General features: G+C 46.9%; 1 protein-coding gene and 1 non-coding gene across 3 annotated transcripts in view; one reads left to right on the top strand and one right to left on the bottom strand.

Moving 5' to 3' along the window:
* SMYD1 (SET and MYND domain containing 1) overlaps positions 1 to 18985 on the top strand; it is a 37936-nt gene extending 18951 nt beyond the window's left edge. The window contains exons 4-10 of one of the 2 annotated variants that reach the window (XM_060117531.1): positions 885 to 1015; positions 3583 to 3621; positions 6557 to 6746; positions 13509 to 13601; positions 15887 to 16050; positions 17454 to 17622; positions 18827 to 18985. In XM_060117531.1, coding sequence (XP_059973514.1) covers positions 885 to 1015; positions 3583 to 3621; positions 6557 to 6746; positions 13509 to 13601; positions 15887 to 16050; positions 17454 to 17622; positions 18827 to 18985 — 945 coding nt within the window. The remainder of the gene's footprint in view (positions 1 to 884; positions 1016 to 3582; positions 3622 to 6556; positions 6747 to 13508; positions 13602 to 15886; positions 16051 to 17453; positions 17623 to 18826) is intronic. The other variant, XM_060117532.1, reaches the window with a different exon arrangement.
* Positions 543 to 615, bottom strand: TRNAE-CUC (transfer RNA glutamic acid (anticodon CUC)). The gene has a single exon. It is a non-coding gene; the product is annotated as a tRNA-Glu (tRNA).
* Positions 18986 to 21706: the final 2721 nt, after the last annotated feature.

Below are 21706 nucleotides of genomic sequence, written 5' to 3'. Positions count from 1 at the left end.
CATGTATTTATATATATGATTTTTACATTTGGCAGAAATTTGTGTGCAGATATTAATGTATCCTAGGTAATATTTATTCTTATACGTTTTTTTATACCCTGAGAGCAGACATTTGGAATCTATTTCTATAAAAAATAACTTTTTTTAAGGAAAAAGAAATCAGGTGCCGTATAAGCAGTAACCAATTTGATTTGCCTGGCATTCAGAGATAAATGTTGCACTCATCAGATTTTAAAATTGTAGACAGGGAGTACAAGGTATCCACCAGACACAAAATAATCAAAAACAGATGTTAATTTTATTTTATGAATAGTTATAGGAGTTGAGAGTAGTCAAAGGTAGCAGGGGAGACACACACACACAAAGCAGAGAAGGGCACAGAGAGAGAAACCAAGATAGGCACTGGGGAAGACTCGTGAGACCCAGATACAGGAAAAAGGAGAAACTTCTCAGGACCAACATTTCCATCTTGGGCCTTTTTATTTTTATTTTTTTATTTTATTTTACTTTTTGGCTGTGCCACACGGCTTGTGGGACCTTAATTCCCCGGCCAGGGATTGAACCTGGGGCCCCGGCAGTGAGAGCACCAAGTCCTAACCACTGGACCACCAGGGAATTCCCATTTTGGGCCTTTGTAGAATACAGCTACCCAAAACTTTCAAGGTGGTGGTGCATTTTAGCAAATATGAGACACTCCCATGGTACTAGTCTTGAGGGTCATTTGGAGTCACACAGAGAACAGGAGACTGACTGTTTTGTTTCCAGACTCTCTAAGCATTTCCGGGATGAGACCAGGTTTTCTATTTTTTAAAACACTTTCAACAGCTGGAGGGTGTTCTGCGCCAAGTCTATGTTAGCTGACTCTCATCTTTTCCCCTGGGTAGATTAACTGCAATGGTTTCACGCTCAGTGACCAGAGAGGCCTGCAGGCAGTGGGTGTGGGCATCTTCCCCAACCTGGGCCTGGTGAACCATGACTGCTGGCCCAACTGCACGGTCATATTTAACAACGGCAAGTGAGTATGTCTTCAACTTGGGTTGGTATCATGGGGATGGGGAGACCTTACGGTATTGTCTGTACGCTTGATTTAAACCAAAAGTAACCTGTTGAACCTGAGCTAGCATGGATTTCAAATGGACAGAAAATAGAAATTTTATTCTAGAATAATTGTGAATAGGAGAAACATAATGAGGAAGATAGCAAAGAATTCCACATTAGTAATTTTGGAGTCTCTGTAGGTTTCTTGAGGTTGCCTAGATATGTTAGATAAACCTCTAACTACTACATGATTTAGAACTTGAAGCCTGAGATTTTCTATCGAGAGGTCATTGCAGAACATCATCAACCGAGAAGGCGCTTGGCAGGAGTAGTCAAGTTCCCAGCAGAAATCAGAAGGCACACGCAGGGGTTACCCTAAGAGAATTTAGTAAAAGGACAATTGACAGAAGTGTGGGTAGAGTCGAAGAAATTGACAAAGAATGGCGAAATGTCCAGGGTCTAGTGACAGAATGAAACCATTACCACCTTTTGACCTGGAGGGGCAATGGAGGGAGTATTGTTCTTGCAGCTGGTGAGAGCTGTAGCCATGGGAGGGGGCCCTTTCTCCACCCCCCACCCCCGCTCCAACAGCTTGGCTGTACCTGTAGAGAAACCAGCCACTGCTAGAACCGTGGCGAGGCAGAGGGAGAGCCAAGAGACTAAATACCCCAACCTCTTTCTCCTCCCATCTTCTGATCTCCTCCCATTGGCCAAACCCCAACCGGAAGCCAGAGGGCCAAGGAACCTGGGTGATGAAGCCCTCAGAGGTCAGCCCTGCCCCCCTGGAAGGCACAGATCAGGGGACAGGAGGGCAGAGAATGGAATTTGGGGTGGGGAGCAAATGGAGAAGCATCAGCAAACAGGATGAGCCCCTCGTTGTCCATGGCTCAGGCTGGGGGGCTTTGGGGGAATGAGGCCTAACCAATATTTCTTTTGCTCTTAGAGACGAGCTCTTATGACAGGTGCAAGTTGACTCTAAGCCGCCATCAACAATGAGCAGGCTTCCCCCCAAAGATAATGGTTTCTGGTTCTCAGCCAAGAATCAAGCTTAAGCTCCAACAGAGCGAGGGCTCCGATTTCCCTTTTCCTTCCTATTTCTGGAAGCAAGGGCCTGCATGACAGTAGGCTTTTAAGCACTTGAGAAAGTCACTCAAGACAGGACAGTTCATTTTGGAACCAGATGATTATCTTTCCCCAGCATTTGTATTTCCCTTTGTAAGCCTCTTGGGGTCACTGGCCTGGACCTCATGGAGTCCTCCTCCCAGAGGAGCTGGTGTCTGGAGTTACCCTGGTTGGCAGAGGAGATCAAATTCACATGTGGGGCTGTTCTTTCTGGACACCACTCCCCTAAGTGGTGGTGACCCAGAGCTCTTCTTGTCACCACATGTAGCAGCCACAAGAACCTGGGAGCCCTTTCTTCAGATCATCACCAGTGCCCGCTCTGGCTTCCATGCATCCACTAATTTCGAGCAGCCACATTGTACCCGAGCTTCTTGGATGTTGCGCAAGTGGTGACTGCAGTCACTGTCTAGCTGCCTGCCATCGTGGAAAGAACACTGGACGTGGTGTTAGGAGCCCAGTTCTAACCCCAGTAATTTCTGCATACTACCTGTGTGATGGGTCTCCAGACACAGTTCAAACTGTTCCCAAAATAGACATTCAAAGAGGCCACCCTTATTTGTCCAAGATGCTTGTTAGTGGGATAATAATAGCCTCCCATGTGTTTTCTTAGCACTCTACTTTTATTTTATTTTTTTGGAAAAGAATGCCCGAAGAAAGGTTTATTTCAGTAGAAGAGAAAGCTGAGCCAGGGTTTGAATCATCCAAAGATCGCTTGATGCTGCTTCTTGGTGGCCACACAGCTGGGGACTCTAAGGTGAAGCCCTTATTGGTGTACCACTCAGAAAACCCCAAGGCTCTGAAGGGGTACTCCAAGCCCAATTTGCCCATGATTTGGCGCTCAAACAGGACTGGGCAACCTGGAGCATCTTTCATGAATGGTTCACATACTTTTTGTGCCCTGCCATTGAAAAATACTGTAGCACTCTACTTTTAAATGCATTGTCTCATGTAGTTACCTTTTTTTCTTTTTTTTTTTTTTGCGGTACGCGGACCTCTCACTGTCGTGGCCTCTCCCGTTGCGGAGCACAGGCTCTGGACGCACAGGCTCAGCAGCCATGGCTCACGGGCCCAGCCGCTCCGCGGCATGTGGGATCTTCCTAGACCGGGGCACGAACTATGCATTGTCTCATGACAGTCTCATTACCAGGTTACAGATGAGAATACTGAGGCCCAGGGAAGTGAAGCAACTTGTCCAGGACTGAATCCCTTTGAACCCAGAACTTCTCCTTCCAAATCCAGTGCACTTTCCACTATAGCAGGCTGCATCTTGTCAAGGGAGCCCAGCTAGGAGGGGCTGGGATAGAGATGGTTGTGATGACCAGAGCTTTGATGGCATAACCTGGAGTGCTGTGCACCCTTGCTAGCCATACGGGATAAGCCAATGGTAATGATTTCCATTTGGGTGTCTGTTTTGTTTTTCAGTCATGAGGCAGTGAAATCCATGTTTCACACCCAGATGAGGTGGGTCAGTCTTTGGAAACATCCCCGCTGCTCTGACCCATCTCCCTCACTTGCCTGGTTTGCTGGGGCCGCCCCTTCCCGAGACTCCTTGGCCGCTGTCTGCCCGTAATGTCCTTCCGCTCCCCAGAAGCTTGTCTTTGCTGTATGCTGCGTGTTCAATGCATTTATATTAATCATTTGGTTCCTCACCCACCCACTACCTGCTGTGCCTATGCTTCCCTCTCTTTCACTCCTCAGTTCTCTCTCTCCTCCAACCTCAAAGCGTGAAGGTCCTTTCCCGTCCACATCTTAGCAAAAACCCACACTGTCCCTTTAAACCCTGCTTATCATGAAATGAGGACTGTTGATATTACTGACCTACTAAAGGACTCTGTGTTTGTTTATAACCTCCAACTTCTCACTCAGACTGGTTCTGAAAACGGTACCCATAGCTGCGATGTTTTTGATAAATATGTATTCATAGTATTCTCCTTGTTGCTTCTGGCCAACTATGAATTAGTGGTTTAGGTTAGATTTTACTTTGGACTTTTCTTAATGACAACTCCACAGCCCCAGTGGGCCTTTTTCTCAAGCTGGGCTTGAAAGTACTTGAAATGATCTTTGGATTAACAACAAAATGCTGTGTGGAAGTTTGGGCTTTGGGAGGGCAGGGGTAGGAGTGGTCGGTGCATCTGAGTCTGTGTTGATGTGCATTGCAGGGGACTTTGGATGATTCACATCGTCTCCTGGGTGTTTGGTTCTACATTTGTAGAGCAAAGGTCAAGATGAGAGCGTGTCTAGGGACCTTCCTAATTCTAAGTCTCTGTGGCCCTGGACTCTGCTCCTGACCTCGACAAGAAATACTTAAGTTGCCTACTTGTGGCTTAATTGGCTGGACTGTAGAACTGCAGAGCATTAGAGATGGAAGAGGTCTGGGATCCAAAACAGAATGGTGGTCACTATTCCTCCCCTGATTCCCAGTTCCAAGTTAGGTAAAATGGGGCATATAAGTGTGCATTTCTTATACCTAAGTGACTTTACATTAATTTGGTTTTGAAAACTCTCTAATATCGTTGAAATAATTTGAGATACTCTGAGACCTTGTAAGAATTGGATTAACCTTGGTGCGAAGCAAAGCTACTGGCCAACTCAACTGGCCTCTGATTCACTGTTGAATGAGGACATGTCAATATAGGGAGCTGCCTCTGTGAAAGGGCTAGTGGGAGCAGAATTGCTTACTTATCCCACCAGGACCAATACCAGAGGTCACATTCAACAGTGGCCCAGGACTTGCCCCTATGCAACTATCTGGGACATCAGTAGAGTCCTAATCTCAAGGGTATTGGTGCGTCCCATTTCCTGTGCATTGAAGACCTGGAAGGCAGACTGAAGACAATCAGACAAGGCCAGTATGATGTGGTTAAGCTCTTGAGTTCTAATCTTGACCCTGGCGCCAAAGTGCTGTGGGACCTTGGGGGCAGTTCACCTCTCTGGTGTCAGCATCCTCATTTGTGAAATGAGGAGGTCGGTCCCGTGTAGCTGGGACATATTAGGATTCTAAGCAGAGCTGTGAGCAGAATCATCTTGCCCACCTCTCCTTCTTGCCTTTTATCCCTGCGGTAACAGCCAGAAATTGGGGTGGAGAAGAAAGGAAAGAAGGAACAAATGATGAACACGCACTCAGATTTTGCCCGGCTCTGTAGAGTTGTTTTTATATATATTATCACATATATTGGGCATGGCAGTGTACCCCACTTTGAGAGAAGGTGCTTTAACCTTAAGTGGTCACCTCAGGGGCCTGGACATGCAAGTCACTGCTGTTCCTCGCTTGGCTGTCCCCTCCGAACATGTGGAAGGGGCTCCCTCTGGCTGGGACCTTTCTCTGGTGCTGGTATCTTCTCCTGCCTTTCATGTGGCATCTGAATCAGCCTCTCTGGGAGGTAAAGGAAATGACCATGGACTTCTCTGTCGATGCTTTCCCAGCCCTCTGCATCCTGCCCCTCACTCTCTGGGTGATGGGTTCCCTCTGGGCAGGGAGGCCCCCTGATGTTGGGGGGGATACAGGAGCATAGCTTAGGATCCAGCTTGCCGGGCTCACCACTCTTTCTGTAGTTTCTGGCCTCCTGGGTGGAAGATGCATGGCTGAGAGGCCCACAGGCTGGTCTCAGCTAGTTTGGCTTAGCTGGGTGTCCGTTGTGCAGTGGAATTTTGTCTTCAGTACATTCTGTACCTATTACATGGTGAGGTGTGTAGTGCTGTAGGTAATTGGAGGGTCTAGGCTGGAAGGGGGTTGCAATGTCATCTGCTCTCGCTAGCCACCTTCAACCCCAAAGCCGTGTCCCCCAGTAAACACAAAAGTGAACAACGCAGTGGGCTAATAAAGAGCTAGCCTTTATTTGCCTCAGAGATCTCCAGGCATAAGTCTCCTCACATAAATTAGGTCTGAACCATTGGACCAAAGGTTAAGGTAAGAGGGGGCTTATAATTAGACACAGAATGGGCCAAGCTTCTGGGTAACTGAATGTGCGTGTTTCTGAGAGAAGCAGTCTCCAAACTAACCAGAAATGACTATCAAGTCTTCTCTTGTTTGGAGTTTTTGCCTTATTATTTCTCCATTCCTTTGTTACAGACAATCAGTAGCTAAATGCACTGGGAGAATTGCAGGCGTGGAAGCTTTGTGTGCTTTTATGATGGAGCCCAGACCTCTACTGGGAGTCTCTTTGAGCTGATTCCAGAGCAGTTAGCTGAATGGAGCAGATTTGATTGTTATAATGAGTAGAGCAGAACTATGCAGAAAACTGTCCTTTACATCACATCTCCCCCTTTGGGGACGGGGGCGATGGAGTTTTCTCAGTGTTAGTGGAGGTCGTTGTCTTTGAGACTCAACTTCCCGAAACCTTGAAGAGCCTACGTCCCACCCCGGATCTGATGGACTCTCCTCCTTTATCTGCTCCAGAATTGAGCTCCGGGCCCTGGGCAAGATCTCGGAAGGGGAGGAGCTGACCGTGTCCTATATCGACTTCCTTAACACCAGCGAAGAACGCAAGAAGCAGCTAAAGAAGCAGTACTACTTTGACTGCACGTGTGAGCACTGCCAGAAGGGGCTGAAAGACGACCTGTTCCTGGGCGTGAAAGACGACCCGAAGGTACAGACAGCCCCACCACTGGGGTGCTTCTGGGCCTCTTCCCCAGGAGCCGGGCAAGGGCAGATTCCACAGCGAACCAAGGTGCCGCTGCCCTTAGGGGCGGTGAACAGAGTACTGCAGATGGGTCCCAGCTAGCGTCCTGGTGCCACTGCTTGCCAGGTGTTTGAGTTTGGGGAAGTTACTCTGTTTTCCCCTTTATAAAATAGGAATTGATGGCACCGACGACAAGAGGTTGTTATGAGGACGAAGCAAGATGATATATGTAAGAGGAGGGGCAGAGAGAGTAGACACTCAGTATATCTAAGTTCCTCTTCTTACCCCTTTTCAGCTTAAGTGATGCTGAGAATTCCACATAGAGAGACCAGATGGGCAGAGAGATTCGTTGTCGGGTTGTCGCAAAGATATTCCTAGTGCCATGGAAATGGGCAATGGGGAGACTGGGCAATGTTTAGATTGCTTAATATGCTTAATTCCTGAGTAACGGTTGCCTAATTGACGGTGACGCCACTGAGCACTGGAAGTCTTACCAAGGGGGATGTCCCCCAGCGCCCCCTTCACAATAAGCAGGCCTTCGTAGAGGCTCCTGAAGAAGACCTCAAGACCTCAGATAATCAGCTATACTTCAATTAAAAAAAAAAGAGAGAGAGAGAGAGAGAGAGAGACTTAGGAATGAAGGCACCTGGGCCAGGAATGCAAATATGCGAAGAGCATGGCCTGCCAGGGGACCTGAGTCCCTGGCTGCGTCTCCCTTCACAGACTGCCGTGCTCTGGCCCTGCACCAAATCCCTTGTGGCGAGGGCAGCTTTCTCCCCACCCGTGAGGCCTGCCAGGGACAGCCTTTGGAATTGCCTATGGTCAGGTCTGAAAACTCACACATAGGTTTTTAACTGGGAGCCATTCTCCTCGGGGAGGCTAACCCAGTACTTGTATATAATTCACAGTTCACCAGAGCATTTAAGATACAAATATTCTTCTGAATTAACTTAACTTCTGCATCCTAAGTGTGGGCAGAAACGTGTCTCTGGTTAGAGCAAAGGCTACAAGCAAAACTGACTTCTCGGTTCAGAGGGTGGGACCCCTCTCAGTGACTTCATTACCAATGGTGCCAGGGCTACTGTCCAGATAACTCTATTCCCCCACTTGATTCACCTCTCTTTCATTTTCTGGCTATTTGAAGCTTCTTTTGCCACTAACTTATTTTTATTCTTAATATATAGTATTTTTTACCCTTTGGCCAAGCAGTTCTAAGAATTTACCCTGCAGATGTACTTGCATATGTGCACAGGAATATATGTGTAAAGAGATAGTACATTATGGCATTGTTGAGAACAACAAAATATGGGAAAAAAGCTAAATAACCACCAATAGGAAATATTTAAGTTAAGAAAATAAACGAATGAGGTAGATCTTTGTGTACAGACATGGAATGAGCTCTATTTCTTTTTTTTTTCATTTATTATTTAAAAAAATTGAAGTATAGTTGATTTACAGTGTTGTGTTAGTTTCTGGTGTACAGCAAAGTGACTTAGTTATACATACATATATATATTCTTCTTCATATTCTTTTCCGTGATGATTTATTACAGGATATTGAATATAGTTCCCTGTGCTATACAGTAGGACCTTGTTGTTTATCATTCTACATGTAATAATTGGCATCTGCTAGTCTCAAACTCCCAATACTTCCCTCCCCCCTCCCCCTTCCCCTTGGCAACCACAAGTCTCTACTCTATGTCTGTGAGTCTGTTTCTGTTTCATAGACAAGTTCATTTGTGTCACATTTTAGATTCCACATATAAGTGGTATCATATGGTATTTGTCTTTCTCTTTCTGACTTACTTCACTTAGTATGATAATCTCTAGGTCCATCCATGTTGCTGCAAATCGCATTATTTCATTCTTTTTTATGCCTGAGTAATATTCCATTGTATGTATGTACCACATGTTCTTTATCCATTCATCTGACGATGGACATTTAGGTTGTTTCCATGTCTTGGTAATTGTAAATAGTTGAGCTCTGTTTCTTAAGGGAAAAGAGTTAAGGGGCTGAACGTTGATATATGAATTCATTTCCTACGGCTGCCATAACACAGTACCCCAAACTGGGGGGCTTACAATAGAAATGTATTGTTTCTCAGTTCTGGAGGCTAAAATCTGAAATCAAGGTCTTGGCAGGGCTGGTTCCTTTTGAGGGCTGTGAAACAAGGATCTGTTCTATGCCTCTTTCTTTGGCTTGTAGCTGGCCCTGGGCCTTTTCACATGGTCTTCTCCTCATGTGTCTCTTTCTCTTCACCTGGCATTGTTTTTTTAAGAACACCAGTGCTGTTGGATTAAGGGCCCACCCTCCTTGAGTATGACCTCATCTTAACAAATTACATCTGCAATGACCCTATTTCTAAATAAGGTCAGAGTCTGAGGTACTGGGGGTTAAGACTGCAACATAGGAATTTAATTTGGGGGGGATGAAATTCAACCCATAACACTGTGTATGCTACCGTTTATGAAAATGAAAATTAAATTTATTAAATTATTTAAATTAAAAGGGACACATGCACTCACACAGATTCACTCACCCCACATGGGTATGCAAGCAGAGTCAGTCTCTAAACAGACAGAAGTAGGAGGAGGAATCTGTAACCAATGGATCAACAATGCCTAGTGTGGAGAAGTTGAGAGTCATCCCTCCCAGGCAGGATACAAAACCGTCAGGAATGTGTTCCTTATAGGAACGACCCCATTTTCACAGAATCAAAGGTTCTGTTTTCCAGGAAATGTCTATTGACACGTATGTGTGGGGCACTGAACACAGTACCACAGGAGCTACAGAAAAGAATAAGCTACTGTGTCCACCCTCACCCTGACCTTCCAGAACCTGCAAGATAACATGTGTCTTATCAGCAAGCCAGCCAGCCTTCCCTCCTGGTGCCTGGCCCTGAGTATTTTTTTCATAACTTGCTTCCACCACTACCTAATTTTTTAAAGAGGCCAGACCCTCTTTTCTCCCTTCAGAAATTAAGTGGGGCTTCCCTGGTGGCGCAGTGGTTGGGAGTCCGCCTGCCGATGCGGGGGACGCGGGTTCGTGCCCCGGTCCGGGAGGATCCCACATGCCGCGGAGCGGCTGTGCTTGTGAGCCATGGCCACTGAGCCTGCGCGTCCGGAGCCTGTGCTCCGCAGCGGGAGAGGCCACGACAGTGAGAGGCCCGCGTGCCGCAAGAAGGAAAAGAAAAAAAAAAAAAAAAGAAAAAGAAATTAAGTGAAACAACTGTGTAGTCCTTTCTCTAAATTTTTCAATATTTACCTGGCAATTCCAATAGTCAAATAGGTGATGTGTGGCTGTTAGTTCCTGTCTCTTCACTTTAGATATGCTTACCAGCTGGTGACTGTCTGCCCACGTCTTTCAGTCTGAATTAGCAGAGCTGACATCTCTCTTGATATAAAAACATCGATGATTTCTGCTTGAACTGACCTGGATTCAAAGCAAAAGCTGTCTATTATTTTTATATCACATTGGGTTTCTCTGTTAAAATAAAGAAATAACTCAAAATAAAAATGACTCAACCAAAACAAGTAAGCAGAAAAAAAATTTGAGTATAACTTTTTAAAAGCAAGTGCATCTGAAGGCATAATAAAAAGCCATTATATTGTAGTGGAAAGAATTAGGAGGCCTGTGTTCTAGTTCTGGCTGTGACCCTGAATGTCTGAGCTTGGGCAAGTCTCTTCCTTGTGGGTCTCAGTTTCCTCATCTGTAAAGTGGAGCATTGGACTAACTTATTAACAGTTCCTTCAAGCTTTTCTATCTATGATGTCACCACAGTTGCTTTTCTTTATTTATTTAAATAATGCTTTATCCCAGCCTGATAAGCTCCTTTCTATACACCGGCCTTTGTGACTCATCTTCAGACCTTAAATTGGCATCAAAATTGTTTCTGACTCCTATGTATATATTTTAAATAACTAAATAAATATAATAAAAACATACACATATAGACCTGGATAAAAATAAAAACCAAATATTTTAAAAATGAGAACATAACACCAATTTCCCTCGATTGTAGCTTTGTACCCTCCTTGTTTAGGCTGTTTGGTTCTCTCTCTCTCTCTCTCTCTCCAGCCTTCAGCTATGGTTTTCACAATAGGAATGTTCCAGTTTCTCAAGGTTGGGGAGCTAATGCCCCTCTTTCCCTCCCCTCCTCCTCTTTTGGTTCCTCCTCTGGCTCCTTTCTCTTCCTCCCTGTTTTCTATTAATCGTGGTGCTCCTGGAGAGGGGAGCCTCTCTCTGTGGGGTCCCTTACATCCTAGCTGCAGATCAGGTTTTCCTGCCTTTGCTCCGAAAAGGGATCCAAGTGGAGCAGCCCATTTCCCTTCTCAGAATAGCTTTATCACATGTTGCCTGTGTCAGTTAACAACCTTTCAGCCAGGTTGTCTTGAGAACCTTGGTAGTTGCCTCCTTGCAAAAATTTGATTCCCTTCCAGAGCTTAAAGTAACACTCTTCCTTACAACATCAAATTGAGCAAGGCTTTTATGAACACCTAACAGCTTGGTATTCCCTGAATTTACCCTGCAAGATATTGATTACTCCAGAAGATTCACTAAGAATTTTGAGTTTTAAAGACAATGGCACTTACAGTGGATTGGAGACTAGTGCTCATAAACTAGATGTGATTTTATGAGCCAACACTTGGGCAACAAACTATAGGTGAAACTAAAGATGTACGTTTGATGGATGGGTGACACACCTCCGAATCACCAGTCACAGAACTCTGCACAACCAGGCAAGATATGGACTCCTCTCACTAATGTGCTTGATTCAAACGGGCTAAGGAAAGCAGACACACACTGAAATGACTGGTCTTGGGACCAAGGCATGGTCTGCTAACTGACAGAGTGCTGAGTAGCACTTGGGCGGGAAGCCAACTTTCGGGTCATCAGGCAGGAAGGCAGCCAAATCAAAGGTCAAGGCGAAAGTTAAGTCAGGAGTGAGACCTGCCAGAAGAAGTCAGAGCATTGATGGATGCATCAAATGTTGGAGTCAGGCTGTGAGACAAGTACAGAAACAAATACAGAAGAATTGCAGGGAGGCCCAGATACAGAAGGATATGGAAATGAAGGCAGTCAGAATTTTAGGGATAATCAAGAACTCTGCAGAAGCCAAAGTAGGTGAGGTGGGGAGAAGAATAAATATAATCCCACTTCCTTAAGTGATCTTGACCCTGAAGCAAGCTGTCCTGGGTTCGGTTTCTCCTATTACAAGATGGACACTGTGGAACTGGCTCAAGACAGCTGGGAGCCTGAGGGAAGACCCTTGATCTCCATGTATTAGGGGGCTGTATTTTTAAGGGAACAGATGCCCATTCTCCTGTAACTTTTTGGTAGTTTAGTGACGGTGACCTCACAAAATAATGTGAGCAGCAGATATAAACACAGCTGTTGATCCCAATTCTTTGTGGTGAAAAAATTGGACGCCCAGAGAACTGATTAAATTATTCTAGTTTTGTACAGTGGAAAACTCTAGTTACTAAAAAGGCAATATAGGTATTTTTATATTTATATGGGAAAATATCCACAATCTACTGAGTGAAAAAAAAAGCAGGCAATAGACAGAAATATGTTATTATTCTAGTTAGAAAAAGATTGATGCTATTGACATATACACACTTATGCATGTGTGTACATGCAGGACTGCAATTCAGCCAGAACACACTGATACTGTCATATAGACATACTCTTTGTTGATGTGTCTGTGCCTTTGATCGGTCAGTGCCTTTCCTGTACCAGTTGTTAAATAGTTTAAATATTTTTCCTCTGTATACTCATTGGAAAATACTCCTCAACATGCTGTGTCCGTCTTTGTGTGGGTTCTGGGGATTTCTATTGTTTTCTCCATACTTTTTCATATGTTTTAATTTTTTACAGTTTGCATATGTTAATTTTACAGTCAGAATAAATAATAAAGGTATTTTTATTTTGGAAAAAAGTTATATTAGATTTGCCCAAGCAAAAAAAAAAAATCTTTTTTCAGAAAAGAACTTCTCTTTCTTTAGTATTTTTTTTTTTTTTTTGCTGTTGAGTTTTTTGGGTTTTTTTTTGCCACATGGTATGCGGGATCTTAGTTCCCTGACCAGGGATCGAACCTGTGCCCCCTGCAGTGGTAACGAGGAGTCTTAACCACTGAAATGCCAGGGAAGTCCCCCCAGAAAAGAGCTTCTGATATGGATAAACATAGCAAGCAAACTTTTCCTTTGGTCTTTGAGAAATTTGGCACGTTTTTTTCAAAATTATTGTGCCTTCATGGGAACTGGCTTCTTAATTATGGTACCTCAAATATCAAAACATCATTTTTTTTTTTTTACAAGATCACTAGACTGCTTAGGCAAACATAGGGAACCTGGTAGGTCTAGACTTCACAGCTGACAAGTTCTCTCATGGATATCCTTTTGGTCTAGACAAGGAAATATGGACTAGATGCAGAGACACTTGGAAGGGTTGACAGCCCATAGCCACAGGGCCCTCTTTAATGAGCTCCAATGGCAAACTGGAGTATGATATTTTTTGGTCAAGTCCCCGGCCTCTGTCCTCAACCACTGGACCACCAGGGAAGTCCTGAGCTATAGGGACCTTGAGAGGCATTTACAGAACTGAAGCATTCAATGAAGAAGGCATTAATCTTGTACTACAGTGAATGTCAAAGGTGGCAGCTGTTCAGAGATGCAGTGGGTTGCCTCACAAAGGGGTCTCCAACTGAATGTCCCTCCCTTTCCCAGCCCTCTCAGGAGGTGGTGAAGGAGATGATACAGTTCTCCAAGGATACGCTGGAAAAAATTGACAAGGCTCGCTCTGAGGGTTTGTACCACGAGGTAAGAATTCTTTTTTTTTTTTTTTTTGCGGTACGCGGGCCTCTCACTGTTGTGGCCTCTCCCGTTGCGGAGCACAGGCTCCGGACGCGCAGCATCAGTGGCCCTGGCTCATGGGCCCAGCCGCTCCGCGGCATGTGGGATCCTCCCGGACTGGGGCACAAACCCGCGTCCCCTGCATCGGCAGGCGGACTCTCAACCACTGCGCCACCAGGGAAGCCCAAGAATTCATTTTTATGGGGAGTGGGGATGGGGAGGAGGGCAGAAAGATTCTCTAGTAAAGGAGGGAAATGGTGGTGATGGAGGGGTGAAGACGGGGAGGCTACCAAGCAGGTTGTTTTTCTGGAAGATGTCCCTTGGCTGAGACCATGACTCTTCTTGCCTGTAAGCATTTAGCACCTTTTAGGGGTGTGTCTCAGTGACTGTTCAACTCACTGAAACTGGGTTTGAGGAGAGCACAGGCAGCCTGACAAACGTCCTGGGGCTGGGGGTGCCTGTGACATCGGGGATGGAGGAATGGAAATGGCAGTGGGTGTCTTGCTTTCTCGCGTCCTGGCTACAGTTTCCAGATCTACTAACTGTGCATTCAACCCTGGCTCTAGAAACACCAGGAGTTCTCAACTGGCTGTACACTAGAATCATTGAAAAAATCCTGATGCTCAGGACACTTCCTCTAGAATCTCTAGGAGTGGGACCCAGACATCAAGATTTTTAAAGCTCCCAAGTGATTTCAGCAAGCACCTAAATTTGAAACCCACTGCCAACACTGACCTGCAGAGCATGTGCCTGCACTGAATCCACTCAAGCAGCTTGTTGGACATACAGATTCCTGTGTCGCACCCCCTAAGGTGTGATTCGTCTAGTCTGCAACAGAACACAGGGACCATGAATCTGTATTTTTTTCCCCAAGCTCTCTAAACAATTTGGTAGCTAGGTTTGGATGGCACTAGGGCATGGCAAGGTGGGAGATTAATTTCTGTTCATTTCTATCTGCTTTGCTCTGATCTTCATCCGCCTCCTTTCCTCACTCATTCTTTGCCCATTTTTGAGCCCTCACTGGGGTCACCAACACACGACACGCTCCTTGCCTCCCAGGAGTTCTGTCAGGTTGCGGGGAGAGAGTCCCATGAATGAAGCGTTGCTGTACAGCGTGGAAAATCTATGGCAGAGGCTCGATGTATAGGAGCTGGAGCTCCTGATTCCATTCCTCTGTCTTCTTCGTTTTTCCTCTTCTCTGCTCAAGCTCGGAAGGGTCGGGTGTAGGGCAGGACGCTGCCCGTGGGCTTACGAGGATTGTCTTCAGGATGGATTGTTTGCCAGCTCACAGTTTGCCACGCCCCTACCCGGCTGCCTCATGGGCCTCTGGGAGAGTCTCAGGGAAAACTGGTTTCCACGCATTTGAAATGGGAAGAATTGTGTGACGTTTCTCCCGAGAGTGGCACGGGAAGGAGGGGAGAACTGTGACCCACTGAAATCTAGAGACCGTCTGACTTTGCAGGGCGTAACTGAAGATACGTCTACACGTGAATCAGTCGGAAAAGCCTGACGATAAGGCCGCTTGAGGTCGGGCCCATCTTCTTCCTCACCAGGACCAATGTGGCCTCCTCCTGATGGCTCGCCTGGCCTCTCTCTCTGCCCATCCATCCTGTACACTTCGAGCAGGGCATGACTGTCCAGCCTCACTGTGCATAAGGGCCACCCAGGGGCAGATGGGAAGGATGCCAGGGTCCCTCCCCCGGGTATTCAGTTTCAATTGGTCTGGGGTAGGACTCAGACATCGGGATTTAAAAAAGCTCTCCAGATGACTCCAAAGCACAGCCAGGATGTAGAATCCTGGGAATGATGGTTCAGATAAAGCCCCACTGCTTGATTTGAATGCTTGCTCCATTGCTCACGTTCTGTGTAACTTTGGCGAAGCACTTGCCCCTCTGTGCTTCAGTTTCCTCGTCTGGGAGAATGGGCGTATTCGTAGCGCCTATCTCATTGCGTTGTTGTGAGAAGTCCATACATATGTATGGACGTGGCTTTCATAACTCCCTGCTGACTTCTATGATAAGTCCTCATTCTTCCCTGTCAGCTGTATCTCCCACTGTTACCCTTGCCACCCCTACATCTTAGCCAAACAGGGCCATTTTGCTATTCAGATCACAAACTGGTGCTTTCCCTTCTCTGCTGGCAATTTACTCAGGCTTCGAAGAGTGAGTGTCCAATGCCATCGTGATGCTCCCATATGTGAATTAAGCATGTGCTCTGGTGCAGTGATCACAGACAGGGCCTGTGTCTCCTAGGTTGTGAAATTATGCCGGGAGTGCCTACAGAAGCAGGAGCCGGTGTTTGCTGACACCAACATCTACACGCTGCGGATGCTGAGCACCGTTTCCGAGGTCCTCTCCTACCTGCAGGCCTTTGAGGAGGCCTCACACTACGCCAGGAGGATGGTGGATGGCTATATGTAGGTGACGATCCTGGGTCTCAGGTAGTCTTCTGGAAATGTGTCTATTCCAGGGATGGCAAAGAGATGGCATACATATTGCTACCTCTCCCTCCTGCGCCCACAGCAGGCATCAGTAATTGATCACTGTCCTCTTTATAACTGAGTCTTTTAATCATGGTGTTCTGAGCAATAATGTCCAAATAATCAGATTTGATACCTGAGATGAAATCTATTTGTCATCCCTGGTCTTTCCCAAATCCTCCAGCTTATCTATCATACGGGAGACTTCTTCTGCTTGTGGTTTCCTTAAGGCTAAATCTGGCTTGATTTTAAGTGCTTAGAAAAGTTTTTCCCCCCTAACAATCAACAGAGGCAATCTTGTCAGCTTTAGATTTTATTTAAAAAAAAAAAAAAAAAGAGCAACTTCCCTGGTGGTCCAGTGGTTGAGACTGCTCACTTCCACTGCAGGGGGGCATGGGTTCGATCCCTGGTTTGGGAACTAAGATCCCACATGCTGCACAGCAAGGTGCAAAAAAAAAAAAGAGGTGTCAGCCATTCTTGTTTATAAATTGTAAAAGGCAACTCCTTTGCCTTCCCTCTGCTAATGTCCTCTCTTGCCTTATGTGTCCACACTGGCATGTGAATTTGTATTTCTGGCCAAATGAATACGTTGGCATAAGAAAGTTGCATTTTTTTGAGTGGATGTTACTCATAAACAAAATCTGGGAAAACTGTACACCATGCAAAAAGGAAGTCCTGTTAAGAGAGTGCCAAGGAGGTGAAGATACAACTCTGTCCCAAGAAGGACATTCAAATTATTTTTTTCCCCTGAACTTCCTAGCCCTTTTATTTTTTTATTTATTTTATTTTTTTATTTATTTTATTTTTTTTTTTGCGGTACGTGGGCCTCTCACTGTTGCGGCCTCTCCCGTTGCGGAGCACAGGCTCAGGACGCGCAGGCCCAGCGGCCATGGCTCACGGTCCCAGCCGCTCCATGGCATGTGGGATCTTCCCGGACCGGGGCACGAACCCGCGTCCCCTGCATCGGCAGGCGGACTCTCAACCACTGTGCCACCAGGGAAGCCCTCCTAGCCCTTTTAAAGGAGAGGGCTGGGAGCCCCTGAAGGCTCCCAGCTCCTTGTACTCAAGTTCCAAGTACAATCCTGACCCCGTTTCCCCATTAGGACTTGGCTCAGTAGCCTAGGTCGGAGTCTCAGCTCTTGCAGCCTCACCGCGTGGGGTGTCTGGCATCTCACTGCATCTCTGTGTGCCTTAGTCTCCCTTGATGCCTGATGCCTCATAGCGCTGATGGGAGAGTATATGGACTTAATCAGTGAGGTCCCTTTATACGTTGTCAATTGTTGTGCTGATAAAAGGTAGGTTGGGAATATGTGTTATCATTACTTTCTCTGCTCCTGCAGGAAGCTGTATCACCCCAACAATGCCCAGCTGGGCATGGCCATCATGCGGGCAGGGCTGACCAACTGGCATGCTGGCCACATTGAGGTGGGGCACAGCATGATCTGCAAAGCCTACGCCATTCTCCTGGTGACACACGGACCCTCCCACCCCATCACCAAGGACTTAGAGGCAAGTGGCTTCTTGGGGCAAAGTCTGGGCTCTCTGAAGATGAAACCTGAGTGCTAGACTCTGCTTTTGGAAAGACCCTAGATTGCCTGCTAGACCAGAAGGGAATTCAGAAATGCTTAGTCCACTCCCCTTGTTTTACATCTGAGAAAACTGAGGCCCAGAGAAGAAGAGTAACCTGTCCTTAGCCACAAAGCGAGTGGATGGCAAAACTGAGGCTTGAATGCTGGGATGCTCCAAGCCTGGACTGAGAAAACCTAATGGTGTGCGTGTGTGTGTAGCACGTACATTAGAACACGTGCCACATGGAGTAGCGTCAGGGAGCACAGGCTCTGGGATCAGACTGCTGGGATCCAATTCCAGTTTTACCACTTTCCAGCTGTGTGGCTACAAATATTGAGCGTGTGGGCCTTATGGAGAAAAAAGGGTAAGCTTGTGGCAAAGGTTCAATGAATTGATGTGTGAAAAGCACTCAGAACAGTGTCTGGTGAGTGGCATGCTCTTCATAGCTGCTGGTTGGCTTTGTGCTTCGAGGGCTGATCTATTTGAAAGTGACAGGTTCAAAGGACTGTCCTCAGGCAGTAGTACAGGGAAAGAGGACAGACTTTGGTGTCATAGAATGTACATCAGTACATCAAGCTTGTCAAATACAAGTGTTTGTCACTGTATTTACTGCTCTAACCTCAGCCCCTCAACGAAGCCTGGCCCTTGATAAATATTTCTTGAATTAACATATGGGAGAATGAGGGTTTTTCTATGTGTCACATGCTGTCATCTTCCGGGCCGTTGTAAAGTACAAGGGAATCTCACCCATTTCGTGTATGAGGAAACTGAGGGCTGAAGGGATTAAGTCACTTGCCTGATGTCCCACACTGTTGATGGGACTTAAGTTCAGGAACCAGGGTTCCAACCCAGGTCCCCACCTAGCAGCTCCTAAGAACAAACATTCTCTGCTGAGAGCATTCCCTCAAGCTACTCTCTCAGGGGTCTGACTCCCTCTTCCTAACAAATGGAGTCCACTGCCAGGACATTAGACTCGTGGTGTATGAGTGTGTGTGTGTGTCCTCTGAGGAGGTACAGTTGAATCTCAGTGGCTGGGAGCCACTTACCCCATAGTCTGTCATTTCCAAAAGGGCCAAGGTAGGTCAGAAACCAGCACGTCCTGGGGGTTTGTCATCACTGTTTTCGGTGTATCCGCGTCCCACAGGCCATGCGGATACAGACGGAGATGGAGCTGCGCATGTTCCGCCAGAACGAGTTCATGTACCACAAGATGCGCGAGGCCGCCCTGAACAACCAGCCCATGCAGGTCTTGGCTGAACCCAGCAATGAGCCGGCGCCGGCTCTGTTCCACAAGAAGCAATGAGGACCTGCCTGGTGGGAGAGGGGTGCCGTGGCTGGGGAACTGGGGAGACGTTCTGGAGGTGGTGGGTTTCTGGGGAGACCCTTGATGAGGAAATCAGCATAAGGCTCAGCCTTGTTGCTGTGGGAATGTCCTACTCTTTTTTCCCAGGGTCATTTCAGTTCGTTTCGGCTCAGTTCAATTCAATTTAACTCTATCCCAGACCAGTCCAACTCCTCCTACAAATATTTATTGGGATAAGTATTTATAGGGATAAAGAAGCTCCAAATGTAGGTGGAGAGGCAAAATGTAAACAATTAAAGCACAGTGTGATAATAACTGCAATGGTAAACTCTATGGAGCGAGGGGGTACAGTGGAGGGCATGTGTCTGGTGTGTGTGTGTGTGTGTGTGTGTGTAGTGGTGAGGGTGTCATGGAGGAGATGACATCTGAGCTAAGGGTGGCAGGTACCTGGAGTCTCAGGTGGCCGCTCACCTATCTGTGCAGGTGTCTCTGGAATATTCAGGATTTGCTGAAGAAGAGACTGTCTGTGGGCCTTTTAGGTCCTACGCAGAGAACTGAAACTTCTTCAGAAGGGCGTGTATGCAGAAGGAGGGCTTTGCCCAAACCACTTGAGGCCTCAGTTTAAAGTCTGGGTTCCCAGCATTATCCTGAAACTACTTCTAGAACACAGAGAGGGAGTGTTTCCTTTCCACACCCTCCCTGCCAAGCCTTGTGATTCCCGTGACGTGGGGCTACTTGGATAATAGCTGAGATTTTTCTGGCCATTGGCCTCCTAGGATTGAAGAAGTCTCTTCAGGGTGAAGTTGAGGGAGAAACTTGGAAACCCACATACCTGATGATCACGGGTCCAGCGGGATTGGCCTTTGCGTCTTTTATTTTGTCCCATGTGCCTGGGTGGTCTTTACCAGCTTAGACTTCATCACTGGCCCCCAGTAAATCTCTGTTTTTTAGTAATGAATAATTATGCCTTTCCTTGCTTGATCTCTTTCGTTGTCCATTCCCTGGGTCCTCTGCTTTCTTTACCAGAAGGAATGTCCAGTCTGGACTCTGCACACCTAGGTGAGGACCTCTTTGGGAGTGTGACCAACTTGCCCTCATCTCCTGGGAGGCTGCTTGGGTTTCCACCCAAGAGGGTGGGTCTTGGGAATCAACCAATCTAGTTGTCCCATTGTCCTGTTATCTTCTGGGATCCCAAACTTCTCACGAATGTTTTGGGGGATCCGGGACAAAAGCCCCCCATTTGAGAGTGTCACCAAGTCTTCTATACTCTCTGGGGCCACCCTTGACCCCAGGGCTCTAGCTAACATCTTGAGGTCAGGTGATCCCATCAGGCCCCATATTTGTCATCTGTGCCTAAAGCGTCAGTTCCTCCATCCCCACCCTTTCGTCCTCAGAATGATCCACTGCCTCCCTTGTAACCTGACCAGCAGCTCTGCCAATGTGCCAAAAACTTTGTCCAAAAACTCTGCAAAGGCACCACCTCTTTGCAGAATACTGGTACCTGGCACTTGGCTCTTCATTGAGGACACCTGCTTCTTCAGAACTTTCACAGGGAGACTGACAGTTCTTCTAAGCTCATGTAAGGATGGCACCAGCCCTCTGCCAGGGACCTAACTGTGCCAGTTCAAATGGTTTCTCTTCTATCCTCATATGAAACCTTCCCCCAAACCTCTTCCCTTCTTTGTCACTGTCACCTGCCACACTGCTGGTCATTCCCCCACATTCATGGTCTTCTTTTCCATCCCCTCTTCCTCACAGTTGGTGTCTTTGAAGTCCACTTTCACAAACCATCTAAGCCACTTGTTTTACAGATTCTTCATTTACTCAATTCCAGGTGTCTTTCCATTTCCTCCATTAAAACCCTCTCTTAGTTACACCCTGGACACTGTCATCACCCATAATTTCTCCATTTTTTGGCCGCCCTCTGTGGCATGCGGGATCCTAGTTCCCCGACCAGGGATCGAACCTGTGCCCCCGCGCAGTGGAAGGGCGGAGTCTTAACCACCGGACCGCCAGGGAATTCCCAATTTCTTCATTTTTGATGTCTAACTCTCTGGTCATTGCTTCCCATCTGTTCACTTCTCTTCTTCCTCCACCCCTGATTACTAGATGGCATTGTATTTTCTCCAGTGTGTCACCCTCCTCCTGTCTTCACATCCTTCCAGATAACCAGGGCATCAGCCTCTTTTCCTTTTTGCCCATCCCCGCTTCCTACTCGGCAGAGTCCAGGCCTGGATGAATTCAGCTGCCTTGTTTTTCCTCTGTTGCACTTGGAGGTCTGAGCACAGCCAGGAAAATGACACCTCTCAGCTCAGGCGCCTCCATGGCCGCCTCTCCAACCTCAGCGGGCCTTGGGGTGCAGCCCAGGCGTGCTCCCTGTGCTTCTCACTGGCTCTCCCTTCACCCAGTGGTTATTTCAGGTCTTCACTCCCGTCCTCGAGCAAGTCCTCTGCTTTCAGCAGAACTTCTTCTCCTGCTTCACGGAGAGGCCAGGAGATGGGATTCCTCAACTTCCTCTTCCCACGTTCACACATGTGTCTGTGCTCATCCTTCCCGCTTCCGTCTCACACCAGTGGAATGAGAGCCCCTCTCCTCCAAAGCCAAACGCTCCACCTGTGCTTTGGACCCCATCCCCTCCTAGGTCCTTGGGGCCTTGCTTCCCATTTATTCCTTCTCACCCTGGATTCTTCACATTTCTCTGTCTACAGGCTTCTTTAAAGC

This window comes from Mesoplodon densirostris, chromosome 14 (genome assembly GCF_025265405.1).
Source record: "Mesoplodon densirostris isolate mMesDen1 chromosome 14, mMesDen1 primary haplotype, whole genome shotgun sequence".
In the NCBI taxonomy this organism is placed as follows: Eukaryota; Metazoa; Chordata; class Mammalia; order Artiodactyla; family Ziphiidae; genus Mesoplodon; species Mesoplodon densirostris.
This window is presented reverse-complemented; position numbering and strand designations above follow the sequence as displayed.